Source organism: Semicossyphus pulcher, unplaced genomic scaffold, assembly GCF_022749685.1.
Source record: "Semicossyphus pulcher isolate SPU_LCO1_2020_fin unplaced genomic scaffold, fSemPul1.0.p SCAF_3, whole genome shotgun sequence".
Classification (NCBI taxonomy): Eukaryota; Metazoa; Chordata; class Actinopteri; order Labriformes; family Labridae; genus Semicossyphus; species Semicossyphus pulcher.
Window position 1 is genome coordinate 11,207,215 of NW_027211704.1, and position 22,731 is coordinate 11,229,945.

Sequence of the window (22,731 nt, forward strand, 5' to 3'; positions counted from 1 at the left end):
CAAACACAAAGTCTTATTCTTTGTACAATATGTGATTAACAGCATTATTGTAATTGTTTATAAGCTTCCTGTGTTTTTAATGTTTGGGTTGAGCTTAATACCTTGTACCTACTGAGGTGAACTGAGTAGTCAAAACTCTACAATCAGGGCTATGAGCTCGAGAAAATCACATCGATCCCGGTGAAAGTTGAAAGCAAGGTAGATAAGATAAGAGCCCTTTAAATGTATACTGTCATAAATTAGTCAAAGGCCACAGATAAGCAAATATTATTACAAACTTCCTCTTTTCCTCAAAAGGAAACTGTGTTTTCATTGTGATTACAGTCATATATATATATATATCCTTCTTCCCTTTAACAATAAGCACAAGTGCTCAGGGCTCAGATACTTTTGTCATGTGCACAAAGTAGTCAGAAAAGCATTTCATGTTTAAAAGGAAGGAGTGTAACCTTAGGTAAAGTGCAGCTTAAGGTTGTGAACCTTACTTAGCACTGAGGAGTTTCACTCAGTGTGTGTTCGTGAATGGAAAACATCTCAGGTTGTTTAATTACAATCGAGAAGTGCCTTTACGGCTTCTGAAGATGAATCATGGTTCAGAGGATTCCAGGTCATTAGCTTGTTTTTCTTCCTCCTTCCTCCTATGTAAGATCTACTGGAAACAACTGGTTAAACAAGTATTAGGACATAGAAAATGTTCCCATCAGATGACCTGGTTAGCATACCATGGCTTTGGCTTACACTGCAATGATAGGATTGTATAAAGTATATGGGTGTGTCTTATGAGGAGTAATTAACCTGAAAGTGTCTTGTTTAAATAATTGCAGAAAGACATTCAAATAATCAAACTTAATCTCGACAGTCCTCTTGGTTGATGGTGCATAAAACGTGTCATGACATGTGACCCTTGACTCCCCTTGAACATAGTTTGAGAATTTTAAAGGAGGTAAGTATTTTTGAATAATCCACTAAAGGCCTTGTATGTATTTCCAAGCAAACAACAATCATGACTCGTTCTTGGGCTTCCAGGTGAAGCATGTGTTTACATCCTGAAACAGACACATGATTACATGGTATAAAAATAATGTGACCATAATCACAGCCAGTCATGCTATGAAACTTGGGGTTAAGGAAGGGATATTATGTAAGCATTTGTGGGATGGATTGTTTGCTAGGAAACGCAGAACCACTCGGCTTAAAGAGCCCACAGAGGATTTGGTTAAAGAACAGGTGTGTTGACATTGATTGGTCCGACACAATAGAGGCATTACCTCAGCCTCACAGGGCTGTAACAATGGCTGCCTTTTGGTTTGACGCAACATTTTTTAAATCTGTCACACATCATACCAACAACAGAGAGAAATTAAGGAAAGACTAACAGCCAAATAATTTTCTTCATTTAAGTCATATTTTGATTTTCTTTTGTGAGTTAATGTTGCAATTTTAATTTCCTTTCGGTCAATTAAAACAATGACAGTGTATTGTATCTCTAACTGCATTTTTGTTACATAAAAGTATTGTTATATATTTACAGTATATATTGTTCTTTTTTCATAATAGACATCATTGAACCAATAGCAGCACTGTTAAAGCATAGCTCATACTTTTTTGAACATTGCTAGTTGCAGTCAACAGTTAAAAATAGGGATGCACCGACACATCGGCTGAACATCGGAATCGGCTGATATCGGCCGTGTTGACAGACATCTGCCCATCGGCAAATAAGATGGCATGCACCGATGGCAGTAGTCGATGTTTTTCTTTTTCAACTGCTTTAATTGTGCAGTAAATTTAATTGTAACAAAAAAGTATTTAGGTTTTGAGAAAGATTTTTGTTAGGCTACGTAAGCAGTTAAAAATGTTTGTACTATGACCAGGTGATTCTAAAACAGGCTAACGAGGCTTTTCAGTTATTCTTTGACAAATTTGATTTTTATGTAAAACAAGTTGGGAGTTATCCAGACGAGGGCATTAATAATTACTAAAAGTACAGTTATTGAAAAAAACATCGGTATTGGCCATCGGCAAAATTGTTATTTTAAACAACAGTATCAGCCCTGATTTTCTCAATCGGTGCATCCCTAGTTAAAAAAATTAAAGAACAAATGATATCATATTAAATATATGAATACTGGCCGCTGGTTTAGCTCAGCGGTTCAATCGTGCATCCCATATACAGAGGCTACAGTCCTTGATGCGGCGTCCCCGGGTTTGACTCCGACCCTCAGCCCTTTGCATTACGTCTTCCACACTCTTTCGTCCCCTGTTTCAGATACTATCCACTGTCCTTTCTGAACACAGGCATTAAAAGGCCAAAAAATAGATAAATAAATGAATAAAAGAAATAGGATTATTGATTACATAAAAATGAATAAGTAAACATTAAGTATAAAGAAACTGTAGCTCGACTAAGCTTAGCTTAGCAAGACTAGAAGCACATTAGCTGCTAGTCAATGACCCAAAATCTGTTGTGGTGAGATGCACTAAAACAGGAAGAACCCAGGACTAAGTTTTAACCAGCATCTAAACTGCAAATCTGAGCCGTTAGGAGGACAAAAAAATTATACTTCCAATAAAAAGGAGGCGTCAGTGGGGAGAAAAGGAAAATTGTGGCATCCTGAATCTCTGTAATTTGGCCAGATAAACTGGAAACATTGAAGCTAGGCTATGCAAGGCCTGGTTTTGGTCTTTGTCATGAATAAGTAATCATCTGATATGCTACTTTCTTTTCTTTTAGTTTGTTACCTGTACTTTGTCACCACTTTCCACTCTGCTGTGCATGGTTTACAGACTACTACACATTGTGGTCTTTCTCTGTAAGTTATTTCTTCACATAGCTCACATGGTTGAGTCAGTAATTGTTAAAGCAGGTTTTGTTTCCTCTTTCCGCCTCTCCATAGCCGTGTATACTTTGTGCATAAAGTATTCTGAACCATGATAGCTTGTTGGCAGTATGCCGAGCCCTAAGCAGTAAAACAAACAATACTACACTTCAATTAAGATGGCCTCATTCGATCTTTCTTCCATGGGGTCAAACCATGTGTTGAGCTATGACAACAACATGCTGAACATTTGCATAGGTGCTTTGATGCCTGATTGCTACAAGCCAAGTGATTCAGCTGGTTTGATTTTGCACTGACCTGATAAGGGCCCTCACAGATCCTAACCCTGTGGTTAGGAGGGAGCGTGTCAAATTCAGTCTTTGTTATTCCATTTTTGTAGCTCTATGTTTCATATATTTAGATGTGTGTATTAAATACGCATTACAACACAGCAAATCTGTGCCTGGTAGTTAAATTTACTATTCAAATAGTACACATTATAAAACACTGTCAATGTTATATATTGCCAGACAAATCCAAATGTAAGGGCTTGCAAGGAATGTAATGCATCATAATTACAAACGACTGGTAAAGGTTATCAGATAAATGCATTGGAGTAAAAGGTACTGTATTTATTATTTAAGAAATGAAGTGGGGTTGAAGTAGGCCTAAGCATTACAGAAAATGGAGCTACTCAAGCTCGCCACCAGTGCCTCAAATCTGCACTTAGTACAGTCCAATGCACACTTTAAATATGTTCTTCTCTGCTTGTTCTTCTGGTAAATATCCCCGTTTAACATACAAAACCAGAGATATAATCTTTAAGATATAATCTTTAACCAACGCTAAACGCCGTGTTTTTTTCAAAGAGGAAGTCGATCAATTTGATATGAAATCTTGTTTCAACGTCCTTGATTCACCCACTGCATCATCCATATTGGTAATTCTAACAGTGCTGCACTGCTGACCCATGGTGGTAAAGCTGGGTCACTACACTTTAAAATCATAAAAAATCAACTTGAATATCTTGATGGATTAATGTCATTCTAATAATTTAACGGCACCATTCACTGCTCAGTTGTATATATTTTATTTAAAGGTGCACCCACAATAGTATCTGTATTATCAAAATACACGTAATAAAGTTGTAACTTTCCCTTTAAGAAGCCTGAACAGACGCTCAGCGCCCAATCGCGGCGCGTAAACTGAACTTTGTTGTTGTCAGCAACTAGCAGCTAAGCTAGTTGTAAGCTAGCGTTAGCCGGTGAGATATAAACGGTCGTTTTATTCACGGTAATAGGGAAGAAAGGAAGAGTAACGGTTTTAACGGTCCTAACAGTCGGTCCCAAAGATGACTTCTGCACTGGTGAGTGTACTTTACCTTACAGCTCTATGGAAGTTGTTGCGTTTCTTGTACTTCTGAGTTAAAGTTGGTTTCTGGATTGTAGCTTCACAACTTGCAAGCACAAGTAGAAAGTGGGGTACACCTGCTGTATGTGACCTGAGTGAAGTGTCTCATAAAGTTATTTAGACACTGTTTTGGGGAAACAGAGCTTTCTTGGTTGGCTTTCTGAAACTAAGGTCTAGACTCAGACTCAGACTGACCCAAAATGGTGAGCATAGTAGGAATATAAAAGTGTATTTCAGGAAATATCTTCCACAGTACGTTACAAGGCTTTACAGATAAAGCTATAAAACTTAAATTTAACTGAGCAAAAAAAACCCCTCAGAAATAGAAATAAATCCCATATCATAAAAGAGTGTGTATATTGTCTGTGATTTTTGTAGTTGTAGTTGTGCTACACAATGTCAGAGTTACTATTCTTTTTGCAATGATTTTGCTGAAGCCTATACATTTACTCTTGTGTAATAAACATAGCTGATGCACTCTCAAAACACAGGCTGTTTTAGATAGCATAGAACTAATGACATTGTCTCACTGCAGTTAATTGTTTTATAGAGTCATAATTGTACACTTTTATGTATGATGCATGGATGTCATGTTTAGGTAGGAGTTATAATCAATAGCCTACATCATTTGCTTTAAAATTGTATTAATTTACTTTGATTTTTGTTAATGACAAACACCCATTATAAAATATCAGTTTGGGATACAGGATGGAGTGAAAACAGCCATGATGCTGAAAAGAGTAGTAACGTGGGGTTATTATATACTGAAAGCACTGGTTCAGATTGTGTTGCTAATGTGCTGTGACTGGAGCATTTCAAATTCATTGAAAATTTTTTTTATTCTTAATGGAAGGAGGCTAATGGAAATTAAATACATTTTGCATACAATTTTAGGACATCCTTGGCAATAATATAGAATGAAGATCAATATGATGCATCTCTCCATGCATTAGCTATAGCTGCTTAGCCATTAGGGTCATAGGGGGCTTGAGCTAATCCCAGCTGACACTGGTCTTGTATTGGTCTGCAAAGGAAAATGGCATATCAACAAAGAACCAACTTCATTAAGCCAATAGTTTCTTTATTTACATAGATAAGATGTATAAAACGGAATATACAAAAAGTACAAAACTTTACAACAGGTCAGACCTCCACCAGCACCAGATATGAAGTATATTTCATTTCACTTTGTTAGCTCTCTACGCCATATTTGTCAAAGTGTCTCATGATAATGCCCAGCTCCAGCTCAACTGTCCCCATGGCTTCGGTGTGCAGTCTGTATCTGTCCGCCCCGCTGTACACGAGGTCCGGGCTGCGGAGCTGGGGACCTCCGCCGACAAACATCTGCGACAACTGCTCCTGCCAGGAGCCGAGTGGCCTCCAAGTCACACAGTTTATCCGGTGATGTCCGGGGCTCGAAGGGACATGGCAGTAGCCGTAACCGTACAACTGGCAGCGTCCGAAAGAGTCCTGGTGCCACACTTGGAGGTGAAGCTTTGGCCAGCCCTGGAGCCCTTTAGTCGCGTAGTGTAGATCAATGGGGTGACTCCAGTACGCCATATCTCCTGTTTGGGGGATATCCACCTGGGTCTGACCCTCCTTTAGCCCTGAGAGAAGCCGCCATGCTCCTCCAGTATGAACTCCCCATTTGCAAAACAGACTGTTCTGCGGGAAACCACTGGCCCCAACGATCTGGCCTATAATGTGCAGCTCTGCCATGTTATTAACGTTTCCTTACACAAAAACATGCGGCACTAAAAGTCCTCTATCCTTGTCCTCCGAGTTTTAACGCTTAGTTTAACGGCTAGCAGTTGCTAGGCTAGCGCCACAGCTCGCGTCTCCTTGGTAACACCCTGTGGTGTCTGAGGCAATTAGTTATCCCTGAGCTCCGCCTGTCAGGCAGTTCTTCCTGCCGTTATATTTACAGATCCTGCATTCATGAGAAGTCTACAGAGACCAAAAGCATAACCTTTACTAAGTTAGTGTTTATCTTTCTAATGTAATCTGTTACAATCAGTTAATTTGCCTGGAGGACATTGTTGGCGCTATGGCACAAATTAGGAGCTGTTGCCTGATAGGCAAAACGCAGGGAAGAGAACTGTGAAATATATGCGTCTGACGTGTTTCCTTGTATGGCATTATTTATAAGAGCATCTGTAACTGGAGAAACTGAGACAACACTGCATGTTAACTTATCATGATCAACCAGTGAGGTCAACGTTATTCAGGTCTACTATATTCAGATTTATTATAGACTAAAAACTACGACAATTAGTGTTTTCTCTGGACTTTACTTTGGAGTTTAGCTACGAGTGCACTGTGAAACAGCGCCGCTCCATGGCTGTGCTTCAAACTCCAGCCAGTGTTTTTGTAGCTGAACTAGTTGCCCACAATCATCTGTGTATATTCTTGAATTACTGTTGTGAGTCAATGTCCCTGTAAGACATGCAGCTGAATGGAATTCAGCCACCTGTTCTTTTCCCACTGTAATGTGTCAAACTGTCTGCATAATGTATGTAGATGGAGTCTCAGTAGCAAAGTTTCCTAGAAACTGTATTGAAAACCGTTTACAGTTAGTTGTACTTCTTATTATTCTATTGCAGAGATTGTCTGGCCACTGTCAGTAATATCGCACACACACACACACAGATTCATGATCAAACAAATTAGTATTTTGTGACGAATAAACTCGTCATTAATAATACTTGAGAACGTACTCTTACTACATGTTATACCTGTTACTACCTATACTGATACACCTCTTATGAATTTGTGTATATTTAATTCTCCCTGTTTACAAGCTGTTTAATTCTGCACTATTTTTTATGTCTTTAGATCTTCGATTCGGATTAGATTTTAACTATTGGGATTTCACTTTTAGACACTGGGAACACATTTTCCTTCCTTGCAGACAAGAACTTGAAAATATGAATCAGGTTTTCATCATTTGTAAAAATGTGGCTGTCTCTGTGTCCATACAGTCTGATCCGTCTCTAGAGAGACATTTCAAGGGTCACAGGGAGACTGTGACGAGTGTGGACTTCAGCTACAACATGAAACAGATCGGTAACTGCTGCTTTTTTCACTCTGTCTTTGTGTTTCATTTTCTCTTATATCCCACGGTTGTACATAATGTGTTCAGTTTACTGACCTGTGCTTCCTCCTCTTCCAGCCACAGGCTCTATGGACTCCTGTGTGATGATCTGGAACATGAAACCTCAGATGCGAGCGTATCGTTTTGATGGACACAAAGATGCTGTCATGTCTGTGCAGTTTTCTCCCTCTGGGCACCTGGTGGCCTCCGCCTCAAGAGACAAGACCGTCCGCCTTTGGGTGCCCAGCATGTGCGTTTTGTTTTGTCATAAGGCGTTATCATCTCTTATTATTGTATTCCACTAGACAGCTTCCACAAAGGACAATGATGGTGACTCATAAAAACAACCAAACCAGACAGTTGTTCTGAACCTCCTGCTTCTGCCAGCAAAGAAGAATGCACTCATTTCTCAACACCCACTGGTTTTTGATAGTTTGTTTTTTAACTTTAGTGCTGTCTTGGTGTTCGTGTCTGTTTACAGGAAGGCTGAGTCGACTGCTTTCAGGGCTCACACTGCAACCGTGCGCAGCGTTAACTTTTCAGGTGACGGGCAGACTCTGGTCACAGCCTCTGACGACAAGACCATCAAAGTGTGGACCGTGCACAGGCAGAAGTTTCTCTTCTCTCTCAACCAGCACATCAACTGGGTCCGCTGTGCCAAGTAGGATGCACACACACATATTCACATGCATGTAGTTTCCCCTTTAAGATATTAATAGTAACTGCAGATATTTCTTCCTATTCTGTTGTGTCATTTTTATTAACAGAGATTCCATACATTTCAAAATGATTTAACAACTTTATTAAACACTTGCAATTTGTAAAATTGAAGCTGAAGACTGAGATAATGGCCCTTTTTTAATCGATGACATCAAATTCATATCTTCCAGGTTTTCTCCAGACGATCGTCTGATTGTGTCGTCCAGTGATGATAAGACCATTAAGCTGTGGGACAAGAATAGCAGAGAGTGTATTCATTCTTTCTATGAACATGCTGGGTGAGCACTTGAGACAGAAAAAGGATAAACAGGATAAAAATGTGGATGAGAAATGTTCTGATGTGTGTGGGCTTGAGAGAACAAGAAGAATCCATATTTTTTGGCAGTGTTTATTCTGTTATTTTTGTGTTGTAGATTTAGAGCCGTATGTGCTGTATGTTATTTTAGAAAAATAGTCTTTCAGCGACAACAAGTCAAAAAGCTGACATGTCCAGATACTGTAACCAAGTGCTGAACACCTACTTAATTAATTACAAACTTCACAGCTAATAGTCCAAATGCTTATTACTTTACTTCTTTAAATGTCTTGTTTTCTTGATACTCAGTTATGCAAACCATGTGGACTTCCATCCAAGTGGAACATGCATCGCTGCAGCCAGCACAGACAACTCTGTCAAAGTGTGGGACATCAGATCACATAAGATGCTGCAGCACTACCAAGGTAACAACACCTCAAACATATAAAGGAAGTATTTTAGTTTAGAATGAAGTCATTTGACTACAATAAAAATTAACTCAATATTTGTAGCTTTATTACAAAGTGTGTTAACAACTAACAGTCACATCCGCCCTTAAAGACGCCCTCCAGTGAAAATCCAGTGTTTAACCTTGTAAACATCTCCATGTGGTGTTCTTCATGTGCTACAAGACGTGTCAGAGACAACATAAGCAGTCATCTCCATGGCTGGGCCTGTCTGCTTTTTAACTGCAGTTTAAACCATGACAGGCTGAACAACACGTTTTCAGATTGGCAGGTTTGAGACGTCACAAACCTAAGGAGCCAATAATGTTAATGGACTTGGCGATGCTATGCATATCATTATGTGCAACCTATGGCAACCACTTCCGTGATGCATGAGCCAGCTGTAACTGTCATCGTAATTTTTGCGAAACTCACTACTAACTACTAATGTTAACGTTACAGCTACTAATTACTACATTTCAAGCTAGCTGCGTTTCAACAAGTTGCCACTAAACGATGGCAGAGACGTGTTTTGTTTTCCGCTGTAATTTTATGAAAGAGAAACGTAGTGCATAGTGGGCGGGGACTATGCAGGGTCAGGATTATTTTAATGAGGGAGAAGGAGGAGATGCCTTGGGAGGATTTTTACAAGGTAATTAAACGTATTTTGCAGAAAAAACAGACACAATTTATTATTTCAAGCAGAGCATTTTTCTAAAAACATGACTGGGGCGTCTTTAAGACGTACTTTAACATGTATAGAAGCATTTACTACATTTTCTGTGAGTCTCTCAGTATAAATGCCAGAAGAAAAATAGATTACCAAAATGAACGCTGCAACTTACAATTATTTTCATTGTTTACTGATCTACTCTACAACTTCTCTCTTTATTAACAGGTGTGAATGGAGGTTTAAATTGTCTTTTTTTCCACATCCCAAAGATATTCAGATTACTGTCATAAAGAAGAGAAAATATTCATCATTCAAGATGCTTGAATTTCTTTGTTATAATAATGTAAGTTTAAACACAACAGGTGATCATGACTTTTATGACGTGCTGGATCCCTAACAAAGTAAAGAAACCAGAGCCTAAGTGAGGAAAATGTCTTCTTCTTGAGTTTATAATCACAATCAACATTAGCTTTAAAGGCTAAGTATGGATACACATTGGTTTTAAGTTGCTCTCATTGTATGAACACCTTTACAGTTCAAAGATAGAAAAAAAGATAAAGCAAGGCCAACAAAGCTGAACAAAGTCATCCTCTCCCACCAGAATCTGCAATAAAACCCAGCCTTTAAACACAGTGCAAAAATACAGCTGATGCTTAAAACAGTTTACTGAAATAACACCGAGATAAAATGAAGCTTTTAAAGCGAAACATTGAAGTGGTAATCAAGACTCGAGATCATTTCTTGCATATTCAATTAGCTGAATGACGATGCCTTCTGTCAGCCTGCCACTCAGTCTGATCGTTCTAATCAGCTCTCTTAAATGGATTCGAGTTGTTGTGAGATCTAATAAAGGATAATCACCTCTGTTGGAGGGGACGGGGCATGATGATAAAAGCTTTTTCCACTCCTCTCGTCTAGCTCCTTCTTCTTTCCTTTAGACCTCACTTATCATACTGTTGTTAATTACCACTCGGAGCCAGTATACAAGTGTAAAATAGTGGATAAAATGCGTAGAGATTGCTGTTATACAAGTAAGGAATAATTGACAGTTTGGTTAGTTGTCTCCCAGTAGTGCAGCATTTTAGCATCTTTCTGCTAAAGGTATAAGTAGATCTAATATGTCATAGCATCTTGCAGCCAGCAGAGGGAGCATGTCACTTGTCAGATGTCTGTTATCCTTATTTTATTTCAATCAAGATCCCAACTCAAGGCAGACTAGTTACTAGCTACTATACTTGACATAATGATATGTATGGATGTAAACCTGATGCCCTTCTCAAGTTACACAGCAACGGGGGCATTGTGATTTACAGCAGCAGTGCTCTTCAGTGGGCTCCAGGCAACCATGTTAGCAAGCGCCTGTCCTGCTGAAGTGTCACTGAGCAAGACACCAAACTCTTAACTGCTGTTAGGTGATCAGTTCAGTCATAAACCAGCAACTTGACATCTAGTTTAGAAAGACTACTGTCATAAAGCGTGTGTGTTTGTGTGTGTTCTCCAGTCCACAGCGGTATGGTGAACAGCGTGTCTTTCCACCCGGCTGGTAATTTCCTCATCACAGCGTCCAGCGATTCCACGATGAAGATCCTGGACCTCGTGGAGGGCAAGCTGCTGTACACACTGCACGGACACCAGGTAGACACAAACACGCAGACACGATTACCATTTAGATATCCACAGGCCTAACTGTGCGTGATCACGATAGGTCGTGTCTGTGGCCCGCTCAGCTGCGTCTGTGTGTGTGTTGTTTGGTGTGCACAGTTATGCGAGTGTGTTTGACATCTCCTTTGTGCCTGTTTGATTGTCTGAGGTGTGTGTGTGTGTGTGCGTGTGTGTGTATGATGCCTTTTTTTGTACATGGTGTATTTTAGTACTTGCCAGGCGAGCGGGCAGCCCACTCATAATGACTCATCTCAGGGTTGTTGGAAGGAAGCAGAACTGTGTTTCTGCCTCCATTCCTCTGGATCCTCTCCTCCTCTTCTTCTCTTCCTCCTCCTCTCTGTTTCCGTCCCGTCCTTTTTTCTACAACTTTAACCCTCCTCTTCGCTTTGTTTCGAGGGATTTTTTTTAGCATCAACACCCAAATTATCATCCTCATTTCCCTTCTTGTCCACCCTAATTTTCTCCTACCGCCTCTCTTCTTCTCTCACCCTTCATGTACTCACATTTTGGCTGGCTGGACAAGCTGGCCGGACGGCTCACTGACTGTATCTGTTTGTTTGAACAGCTGATGGACTGGCGTGCTGGCCGGTCGTGGAAATCAGTGGCTTGCCAGTACCACATGTGGTCCGTCTGTTTATCTATCACTCTGTACACGTAGCCTGTCTCTCATTTTCTTTTTTCCTCTGTTACCTGTGCTTCACTTCAACTGCTTGCCAAAACTCCTCTCTTTGTCAAGATAAAAAAAAAAAGCACTTTTCCCTCGTCTCTCTTCACACCTCCCAATTTGTCATCTCACGCACTCTCTCTCTGTTTCTGTTGTTGTTCTTTTTGGCTCAGTGGCGACTCCACCAATCTGTTGGTGCTGGGAGCGCTCAGGGTGTTAATTGTCTCTCCAGTCGCATAGCTAGATATGGGAGAGACCCCCATCTGTTCGACGTGGCTGTGTAGGTGTATGTGTGTTTGTGTCTGCTTGTCTATGTTCATGTACTGTACGTGAAAACACATGAGGGCTCTGAGGGAGTGTTTGTCTTCTGTTGGATCTGATGAACGTGTTGTTTACTTCGCCTCAGGGGGACCATACCTGGCTGGGTTGAATCAGTCTAATTTAGGTTAATTTGTCTCTCTGCTCCTGTGTCTGACAACTGATTTACTCACTGTGATTCAAAACTTTTTATGAACAAAGGCATTACCTTAGTGCACAAATAACAAACTTTAGCTTTTTAAGACTCAATGTCAGAGCGGAGATGCTCGTGTTATCCCTTAGTTAAATGTCGTACTGCTTGTAAACTGGTATTAAAGGGTTAGTGATACCTCTGTGATACCTGAGGAGAAGCTTAGCTTAATTTACAGTTAAACTCACACTGGTGCTCTGTGCAGGCCCTCACACAGCCTCTGCCTGAAACGACTCACTCAGCTCTGTCCCTTTAAGAAACCCCGCCCTTACAAGCCCACTTTCTTCTGATTGGCCAGCTCTCGGAAGCCTGCAGAGTAGAAAAAACTGTGTGAAACCTGCCGTTCACAGCAGCCTGCAGCCTGAGCTGAGAAGCCTGGGGATTACTCCAACATACTTTTTACCTACAGATTTGAAACTTTACCCACGTTTAGTCTGGACATCCAACATTATATGTCTTAAAATGTGAAACAGCATAATACCCCCTCTTTAAAGTTGTTAAGAAGTTAAGAAGTAGGTCTGGCAAAGAAAAAATGTACCCAAGGCAAATTTCTTGCCACTGCATGCATCTACTTAATCGACCACTAGGAGTGCCCTGGAGCAACATTTTTGAGACATGGTTTGTCACTTGTGCAGGGGCACAGGAACACACATTTATGCACCATGCTTACAGGTGATGTGTCACACAGTCCTGCTGATGGTTTTGTGTTATTACACTGATCCACGTTTAGTCGTAGTAACTTGGTAAAAAAATGTAGCAATAAAAGCCATGAAGTAGAAACTACAAGCAAGCAAATTTTGTTGATACAATGTAGGTTTCATCCTCCAATAATTATCTCTGCACATGTTTTTATAAGAAAGGGAATGTATTCAACATATTTATTTGGCTGTAAAAGTGTGAAACATTGAATGTAAACAGAACCTTGTTTTTTTACTGAAAGACTCCACATGGCACCCTTTGTGAAAACTGGATACAGAATACCAACATGGCACTCATTCATTCCAATTAAATTAGTTCTCTGGACGCATGAGCCCCTTTTACGCAGTCTGTTCATGGGGGGGATGTTGTTGTTTAGCTGTTAGAGCTGCATTTTAACGTGCAGGAGTGTGAAGTTTTGATGACGTGTAATCTGTGTGACCCACAATTACATATGTCACAACATGTTGCATATGGTGCACAGCAACTTTGCTTGTGTTTGAAGAGCGAGCAAAAGCACCTCAACACTTAATTCAGCCGGCATTAATATTGTTTAGAAAGCAATGTTGCTACATGGGGTCTCGTTTGCTTCCCAAACAGCATCATGTAATCTAAGATTACACACTGGGGTCTGTTATGACAGCGTTTAGTGTGAAACCAGCTAAACCCTCATTATGACGTGTCTTTTCTTTGCCACAGAATTACTTGTTCTGTGTGTGACAAAGACTATTGTCATTCAGGTGCTTTTTTTCACATGCTCACTTAAGTCTTTAGTAACTGGATGAGCTGGCTGAATGCACATGAATGTCATAAACATTATGTCTTGATATAGATAAAACTGTTATTTAAATGTCATCTAAAGGAAACATTTCTAAATGTGTTAAGACGTGAGATTGAATGTATGTTGGTTGATCATGAGTACCAGTTTGATACTTGTGTTTTTGTGTCAATTGAATGTCTATTTATGACATTTCCTTTTTACGCTCTTAAAAGTTGTAATTACTATTTTAGAGCGTTACAAGAAACCATAATCACGGCTTTATACGATGTAACATGTTGCGAAACGCTCTTAGAGATGATTTAAATTACTAACAGTTTACAAATTATAACCAGAACGAACATGTAATCATATTTTGTTAGTCATAACTCCATGTAGAGCACCGTGTGGGGCCTGTCTGGTTTCTGTAACCCCAGTTCGTCCATCAGTGCATTAAATGTGCCAGTTAGGTTCATTGCCCTGTCAGACTCCCTCTCTGTGAGTGTGTATGTGTGTGTGTGTGTCTGGCCATGGCAAGTGCCAGCCTGGCAGCAGGCATTAGTCAGAGCCGAGACAGAACATGCTGTCTGTCAGGCCGTCGCGTTGCCATAGTGACACTGTCTGCTTCTCTCAGGTGCTTCTGGGAAACCATTCCTCACCCAAACCAGCCTGTCTGGGTGCCAGCCGCAGGACACAGCAGCTCCTTTTTCCTCCCCCAGCAGCAGCCTCCCTGTGTGTTTCTCTTTTCCCTCCTTCTGTTTGTTCTCTCCTTCATCTTCTCTTTGAACACAGTCAGAGGGCTCGGGCTCAAATCACCGACCCCATTCTGCTTTGTGAGATACAGAAAGAATTAACCTGCAGAGAGGGTGATTTCTACATTTCTTTTTTAAACTGGAGTCTGTTTGTACGCTAGGCTCATACACGCGCGCACACACACTCACACACACACTAAGTCCTGACTTCCTCAGGTGATCGTTTTTGGCTCTGACCACGTGTGACCTCACCCCACCTGCGTCTCCGCTTTCTGTTATTGATTGCTCTGCTGAAGCTCCACACGCCCACTCCCTCCTCCACGCATATATGAAGGAGCTTCTGTTCTGAGAATAATTGTTTCCTCAGATGGTTTAAAGAACTTTCTTAAAGACATGAGCCATAGAAAAAAACACAATGAACTCCAGCTCTTTTCTTTAATTGACTTAAAGTGTGTTTGTGTATATTTATGTCTGTGTTGTGTCTTTAGTTACATCGTGCAGTGTTTACTCCCTCCCATGTTTGATATTACCACCTACACTTTCACTGCAGCTATATTGCTTGGCAGTAGATAAATAACCGATTGTTCTTATTATTCAAACTCACTGTGTTTAGGGTTTGGAAATGAATGAATGGGCTGAATTCAACACATAGACAGCACCACACACAGGGATTCTTAGTGATATGATAAAGGCTGCATCTATTAACTATTCAGTTGATAGATTTTTGTTCTCAATTAATTGTTTTGTGGACAAAATGTCAGAAATTCCTTAAAAATTGCCCATCACAATTTCAAAGCGTTGTTTGCTGTCTTTAAATTGCTTTTCAACTTGACTCAGCTGTTTGCAGCCAAAAGGTCCAAGATGCTTTCCCGTGTAAGAGAAGAGAATGGCTGCTGATGCTAAAGCTTCATCTCTCGGTCTCTTTCTCCGCTCTCTGCAGGGACCTGTGACCTGTGTGGCCTTCTCCAGGACAGGAGACTACTTTGCCTCTGGAGGTTCAGATGAACAGGTGATGACTTATTCTTCTAACTGATCAAAAATATGCCGTCGTCATAACGCTAATGGGGAATCTACACGGGCAACGTATTTGAAGTTTATTTTTGACATACCTGTGCTGGGACAGAACCGCTCCAATGTTATTCAATGCTGCAATCTCCACCAGCCGCGGATGCTGAGTCTATTTTTTCGCTTGTGCGTGTCAGTGAAGCGTGGAGAGCCATTGACTGCTGTGTAAATACATGCCCACAACCAAGGAATACATGTTAAACGATGTGATCTCATCATTTTGACCGACTTCGATTTAAGTTTACTGTTGAAGTTATTGATCAGCTAGATGAGCAGGCAAGATTAAGTTAAAAGAGCAATGCATATGTACATTTCCTCACCAACATCTGGGTAAACCAATCCTATTAATTAATTCTCATTTGACTTCTACATCCTACAGAAATACAGTTTATGCAGAGTTTATGCACAATTAAGAAATAATTCATACAAACTAGAAAAATGCGTGGGAATGCTGAGAGCTGAAGGCTGAAATGCGATTACAAAACACGGTTGAAAATGCATAAATGTGAAATAAACTGCTGAAAGTTGTTGAAAAGATTAAAAAGGTGAGGAAGATTAGGCAGAAAGTGAGGCTAATTAAGCTTAAAGTGAGGAAGAAGATGAAGATGAGAACAATTAAGAAGAGAAGACAAGTGACAGAGAGAGGGACAGACACAGACATAATAGGATAGTGAAATGAAATTGCAAAACAGTTGCTGAAAATGTAGAAATGAAGGTTGAAGAAGTAAATAATATGAGGCAGAAAGTGAGAAAGTTAAGTTTAGTAGCTGAATGGTTCCTGTGGTTAAAATTATGAAATAGTTTTAGTAAGGTAAAAAAAAAAGTATGGAAGAAAAATAATAAAGAAAAGGAGAGAAACAGAGAGAGAGGAAAATGAGAGAGAGAAAAAGAGGAAAGAGAAAGAGAGAGGAGGAAAGAGACATAGAGGGAGATGGATAGATAGATAGATTCAAACTATCATGAAACAGCTTTCCAGTTGAGACAGTACAATGCTGAATCAGCATTCCCACTAATAATACAAGTCGGTTGCAAAGTTGCCTTCTTTTCCTGTTTTCGTCAGACTGCACACTTTTTAGCGTCACTGCCACCCCTATTTATGTCCATGAATCGCAACTACCATTGGCCAACTCATCTTTGCTGTAGTTGCAGCCGGTGTAGATTGCAAAATACATGCCGCAGTGACGCTTACGTGTCACACATGTTAGTCTGACGCTACAATGACTGTGTAGATTCCCAGTAAGAGTGATAACAAGGGATGTATCGACAATAAATGAAACACGGCTTATAATAATTACTAAAGACCTTGTAAAAGAGGAAGTAAAACTATATTTAATTTATTATATTGAATATTTTTGTTAATTTGACCTTTGTGTATTGTTTTAGAATGACCAACAAGTTATTGCAACCCTACAGGTAATGGTGTGGAAGAGCAACTTTGACTGTGCAGAATGCAGCGATGGCGTCAGGCTGCAGCATAAAACTACTCCCAGCTTGCAGACGCCACCAGCCAGCTCCTCGTCTCACCCCAACTTTTACTCTCATCCGTCTGGTCTCCGCAGCCAGGTGAGTTCAGACAGGAAGAGACAGCCACAGCTAACAGACAGCAAAACTGCTCTGTTGTCCCATTTAGACGCCAACATGTTATGCATCACCGTTGCTCCTTTACATAAACGTAGCCACACTCCCTTTTTAACTGATATGTGGAATTGAAAACATCAGATTTTTATTGATTATAAAGAGAATCATATTTTTATATATATTTATTCTTTTATTTATTTTGGGTATTTTCTGTCTATTTGGTGCATTGACCGTGAAGATGCAAACAGGAGGTTGCTGGTGTTATTTTGTTTGCCTCTTTACCACTAAGCCATCGTGATACCCCATATTTCAACTGATTATAACCTCTTGATTTCAAGTCCTCAGACTTCCATAACTCTAGTTATATCAGAACCTGTTGGGTAGGAAAGATTTGAAACTACTTCCTTTTTTACCTTTTACCTGTTAAACACTAAATAAGTTTACATAAATCATATGTATACTGAAGACCTGAATCTGGTGCACGCACACATTTGCATCCATGTGTGCCAGCCGGACCTACAGAAACACATGCACACAGGCCCGTCAGTAATTCATGCTGCCAGTGCGGCTGACTTCTCTCCTCCCTGCATATCCTTCCTTTGAAGTGTGCAGTGTGGCCCAAAGCTACATCCGTATCTCACATGAAGGCGTGGAATACCTACTTATTCCTGCAAATACACTTTGATACGCAGGAAGTTTTTTTTAAATCTTTCAAATCACATTAAATGAAATATGAATCTGTGCTCAGCGTATGAATACGCTGATATTTGAACAGACTGCAGGTACGTTTTTTTTGAAGGTGATGACATTTTATTAAAATAAAAGTTTCTCTTTATTAGACTTTTGTAACTTCCTGTCATCCTTGTAGTACACGTGGCACTATTCTGTTTCTGACTGTTTTTACTCAATTTGACAACTGAGAGGTTTTAAATTGTATTATCAGTCAATAAATGCCACAGTCAATTATACTATAAATAATCAGATGGAAATCAAGCCTTCCAGACTGAACAGCCTGTTTTGTGGCAGCATTTCCTCTATTTTTATGACAGTAATTTAATACTGATTCACCACACCCTTTCTGTCTGCTGCGTAAATCTGCCCAAGAAGAAAGTACAGTTAACAATGATTTTACAGCTTCAGAAACATGAGTAGAAAAGATCATGTCAGGTGGTTTATTGCTTTCTCTGTCACACACAATCATCTTGATAATATCCTGTGACTGATGCACCATATTTACAAATCTTGCAGCGTGTCCATATTTGGATTAGTGTGAGGAACATCCGTGTAGTTTCTCCTTATTTGCATGAAACAACACGTACAGAATCCCGCTCTCATATATTGTTTCCATTAATAGAGATGAGCTAATGTGTTTCCTCATCCTTGTGGCAGGCAGGGGTTTGATTACTCACGACTAATGAGTCACTGATGTTCATGTCATACAGTATCAGTTCATTATTTTTATCATTCAGACTTTTTTTTAACACCGAAAAAGGATGATGTAGTGATAAAATCTGCATCTGACATGCTTTTTGTTTGCATAGTCGCAGAGAAAGAAGCACGCTCATCTGACACTGTCAATGTAAACTGGCTGCTGTCACAGCCCACGAGGAGGAGGATGCTGATGATGCTGAATCTTAATGGTTCAACTGTTTTTTACAGCTTTAATCATTATTAGCTGATCTATTGATGTTTTTGTAACATTCATTTGTTGATATCAGAAAAAAGTGAAAACTGCATTTCACATTTTTCACGAGTGCTATGTGAAATTTTTCCGAATTTGCCTAAACTGCCTAAAATATTCAGCTTGATATATAAGCTGAATGTATATAAAACATTAAGAGCAGCAAATCCACATTTTGTAGGAACCAAAAAACATTTGAATATTTTCTTGATGATTTAAAGTCGTAACCTCGAAGATCTCAGTTTCGTTCTCTTTGGCGTCACCTATGGTAATAAACGGTAATTGCGGGAGCACACTTCCCAGATATCCAGACAGCGTTGCACGTGTGACGTCGACGGTTGGCTCCGGTTGTAACTCTTGATTTTCCTCGCTGACGGTCGCTTTCCTTTTTAGACTGTTTGCCTTCATCTGAGCGATTTGTTTCTTTTTCTTTGGATTGTCACTTAAATTAAGTCGTATCATCCATCTTTTCTATGTTTGTTCAGCCGCAGTAGATTATGATTTACTCGCAACACTTGCAGAGACCGGAAAAGCAGTGTGATGGAAAATGCGTCACTAACTGGGCGCCGCTTGTGATTTTTTCCGCTAAAGTCGCCACAGACAGCCAGTCTGTAATACTGAAAATGCAAAAGGCTTTCATCAGCGGGCCATAGGCTCAATCACCATTGTGTTACCTCATTCGGTGATAGATAGTGAATTAACAGACATTTATTGACCAGATTATATATTTAAAAATTAAATCACCAATTTTTAGAATAGTTGTGCGTTTGCTTGCGTGAAAGAGAGATAGACAAAAAGATTTGAAAAGATAGATGATTAGAAACAAACAGAAAGTGAGAAAGTAGTGCAGCCATTAGTGATGTTTAAATATTAAAAGACCTTGGCAGATGTCACACACACACACACACACACACACACACACACACACACACACACACACAAAGACGGGGACAGGGAGTCACAGCCTGGCTGAACCTCAGGGTACGGTTTAGATTTCAATCCCTTTGACTGCTACAGTGTTACTTACATCAACAAGGGCACAGCCAAGGTCCCCTCTCTCTCTCTCACACACACAAAAACATTGTCTATACTTTCTGCCCAGCTTGAAGTAAGGATCCACCCACAGTGATGCTGCCTCCTCTTTACCCGTTATTGGAAATCAACACTAGCATCAGACTTATAATTAATGACGTGTGTGACAAGTGAGAAATATCCAGGGTGTGATTAAACCAAAACTAATATTACTAAGTTTCACAAAACCTTATTAAAACATGATTTTAGTAGAGCATGATACTTTAGACAGACTCTGTGGGAGAGTGTTTTCGCAGCATCAGTTATTCCAGGGGGTATTATTGAACATTGTAACGCTGAATCTTTTAATGTCCTTTAAACACCAGGTTTCATTTTGCCGTCCATCCACCTTTCAGGCTCTGTTTTTCCCTCGTCTCTGTCTGGCTGTGTCTGTCTGGCTCGCCGCTGTGATACAGGATTGTAAATGGATTTTAATAGCTCTTCCACTCGACAGCCGTTATTACAGATGTGCCTCAAAGGGTGATTAGAAAATGGGCAGTCAGGCCATGTGAAGAGAAATGATTAGTGCGATGCATAAAACGTATTCTCCTCTTCTGAGAACTGCTCTTCTTGTGAAAACCCCGTGAACTCTTTCACTGGGAATAATGGTTTTTTCAAGCACAGCTGCCTGAAGCCTCAGCACTTTACTTAACAGCTGCCTGGTTAAGAAACAAGATGCATTATGGTTCGAAACTGAACTAGTGTTTGTGTGAAAGCTTTGGCAGTGTGTGGTTTGAGCGGTTAGTTTAGCCTTCTCGTACATCTAAAGGATGGAGTTGGAATTCAGATTTGTAAATCCCCCTAAAATTACTTAACTTCCACTTTGCTCAGTAAGTTACGTAAGTTAAAGAGAACTCAATGCTGAAATGAAACCAGGTCTCTTCAGGGAAGTCCTGCGTTTGACTCATCCAACCACCCCTACGTCTTTACTTTGACGTCTTTTCTTGCTATTAAGTCCCCTAACTTCAATCGCACATTAAAAAATACCCCAAACATTAAAACCATACTGGAGTAGCACCTCCAGTCGAGAGGCTATCATTAGGGATACCTACAGCATCATAATTAGAGGCTTAGGGCCACTGACCAAGCAGCTGTAATTGAAGAGTTATGAGTGAGAACAGGCTGCTAAACCCTTTAGATTCTACTGTGCTGAAAAGGTGAAGAGTTTTCACCACATAATTCGTCACCGAGATTCATCCGGACATTTTCTTTTCTTTACTTTGTTGTGAGACAGAAAGTTTGCCTCTTTCTGGGGGGCTGTGCTCCTGCTGCAGAAGCAGAAGCTAAAGTAACAACAACACAGTTGAGATTAAATTACTTAAGCGTACACAAAAAACAACATTTGATTTGTTTTCCACTTACAACTTTAGATTTCAATAAGAAGATTGTTTGAAAAGAAACATTTTCAGTTTGGTATATTTGGTCTTATTCTGTGGCTATTTAGGAAACATTGAAAGCATCAAAACCATCCTATTAGACCATCGGCAGGAGAGAAACAAACAACAAACAAACTGAGAATTACTCCTCGACTGAAAGCATCCATTGCACATATGGATCTTAGAGACAGCTCTTGATTCTGATCTCATTACAGCTCTTTCTCTCAGACACTACAACATATAGAATATGCACACTTGCACCTTAGTGTTTGCACTAACTCTGCTCATCATCGTTAAATTTGCACTGCACCTTTAATAACATCTCTTTTAAATCTTTTTTAACGGGTTTAACGAAGAGGTTGCTGTTATACTGTATGTGACAGATGTGCCATATCTAGCTATCTACACTCACCGGCCACTTCATTAGGGGCGGCTATGGTTTAGTGGTAGAGTCGGTCATCTTTCAATCGGAAGGTTGGTGGTTCGATCCCCAGCTCCCTCAGTACACATGTCGAAGTGTCCTTGGGCAAGACACTGGACCCCAAATTGCTCCCAGTGGCATAGCCAGTGGTATGAATGCGAAGACTGATTGATAGTTGGGCACTTTAGGTAGCAGCCTCTGCCTCTGTGTGTGAAATGTGACATGTCGTGTAAAAGCAGCTTTTTCTTAAACAAGTGAAGCTGCTTGGAGGAGACGTGAAATGATTTTATGCTATTGGCTGAATGATTTTCTTTATTTTATAGGAGCTTAAGTTATCTGAATCTGAGATGAAATGACTTGTAAAGAAGTATTTTTAATTTTACTGTGAGTTTAACGCATGTTAGCGGAGCACAGTAAGCATGCTAATCTAACACTCACTGGCATTTACCGGTACATAATCCTGAGAGACATTGCAAAAAGAAGCCAGCCGTGATAATGAGACAGGTTTTTAATATGCGTGCAGAGCAGTTCAATGGCTGAGTGCATATTGAACAAAACATCCAAAACCCCATGCATAAATAAAGTGTTCAATTCCGACATTTCCAATTCCAATAAATCAGATTTGTGCAGAGGCAACAAGTGAAGCTGCTTATGATCAGGTCGGTGAAATATTAGATTTGACTGATGTGGGAACCGTGATGGAGTTTGACCTGTGAATTCGTCAGCTTTTGTTCATTCCTTCATGTTTAACATGTAACTTGTGTTTCTGTTTACATGAAAGCCTCCTCTGCAGCAACAGACGTCTCATCCACAGGGATCACTCTGCTTTATTAAAACATCAGGTCATAAAAAATATATGAAAAATGAAACAATCAGAATAGATTCTGCTTTCCTATTAATCTTTTTTAAATCAAATACATATTTTGGCTTCTACAAGTTTTATTCCTATAATGTTCTATTTATTTTTGGTGCGAGTATGTTAGTATTTAACACACACACACACACACACACACACACACCCTGACCTCATTAACTTTTGTTAT

The 22,731-nt window shown here is 39.9% G+C and overlaps 2 protein-coding genes across 2 annotated transcripts in view; one reads left to right on the forward strand and one right to left on the reverse strand.

The window, feature by feature from the left end:
• Window positions 1-4,127: 4,127 nt before the first annotated feature.
• poc1a (POC1 centriolar protein A) overlaps window positions 4,128-22,731 on the forward strand; it is a 43,905-nt gene continuing 25,301 nt past the window's right edge. Inside the window, exons 1-9 of the mRNA XM_069678694.1 lie at window positions 4,128-4,185; window positions 7,211-7,295; window positions 7,402-7,573; window positions 7,805-7,984; window positions 8,214-8,321; window positions 8,648-8,763; window positions 10,959-11,092; window positions 15,437-15,505; window positions 16,975-17,124. Of these exons, the coding sequence (XP_069534795.1) occupies window positions 4,171-4,185; window positions 7,211-7,295; window positions 7,402-7,573; window positions 7,805-7,984; window positions 8,214-8,321; window positions 8,648-8,763; window positions 10,959-11,092; window positions 15,437-15,505; window positions 16,975-17,124 (1,029 nt within the window). The 5' untranslated portion in view covers window positions 4,128-4,170. The remainder of the gene's footprint in view (window positions 4,186-7,210; window positions 7,296-7,401; window positions 7,574-7,804; window positions 7,985-8,213; window positions 8,322-8,647; window positions 8,764-10,958; window positions 11,093-15,436; window positions 15,506-16,974; window positions 17,125-22,731) is intronic.
• b9d2 (B9 domain containing 2) lies at window positions 5,310-6,071 on the reverse strand. The gene has a single exon (XM_069678986.1). The coding sequence runs from the start codon at window positions 5,946-5,948 to the stop codon at window positions 5,421-5,423; it is 528 nt and encodes a 175-aa protein (XP_069535087.1). The 5' UTR covers window positions 5,949-6,071; the 3' UTR covers window positions 5,310-5,420.

What these genes read in the sequence shown, in the direction of transcription:
- b9d2 (XM_069678986.1), bottom strand. Translation starts at nt 5,948, where the DNA reads ATGGCAGAGCTGCACATTATAGGCCAGATCGTTGGGGCCAGTGGTTTC.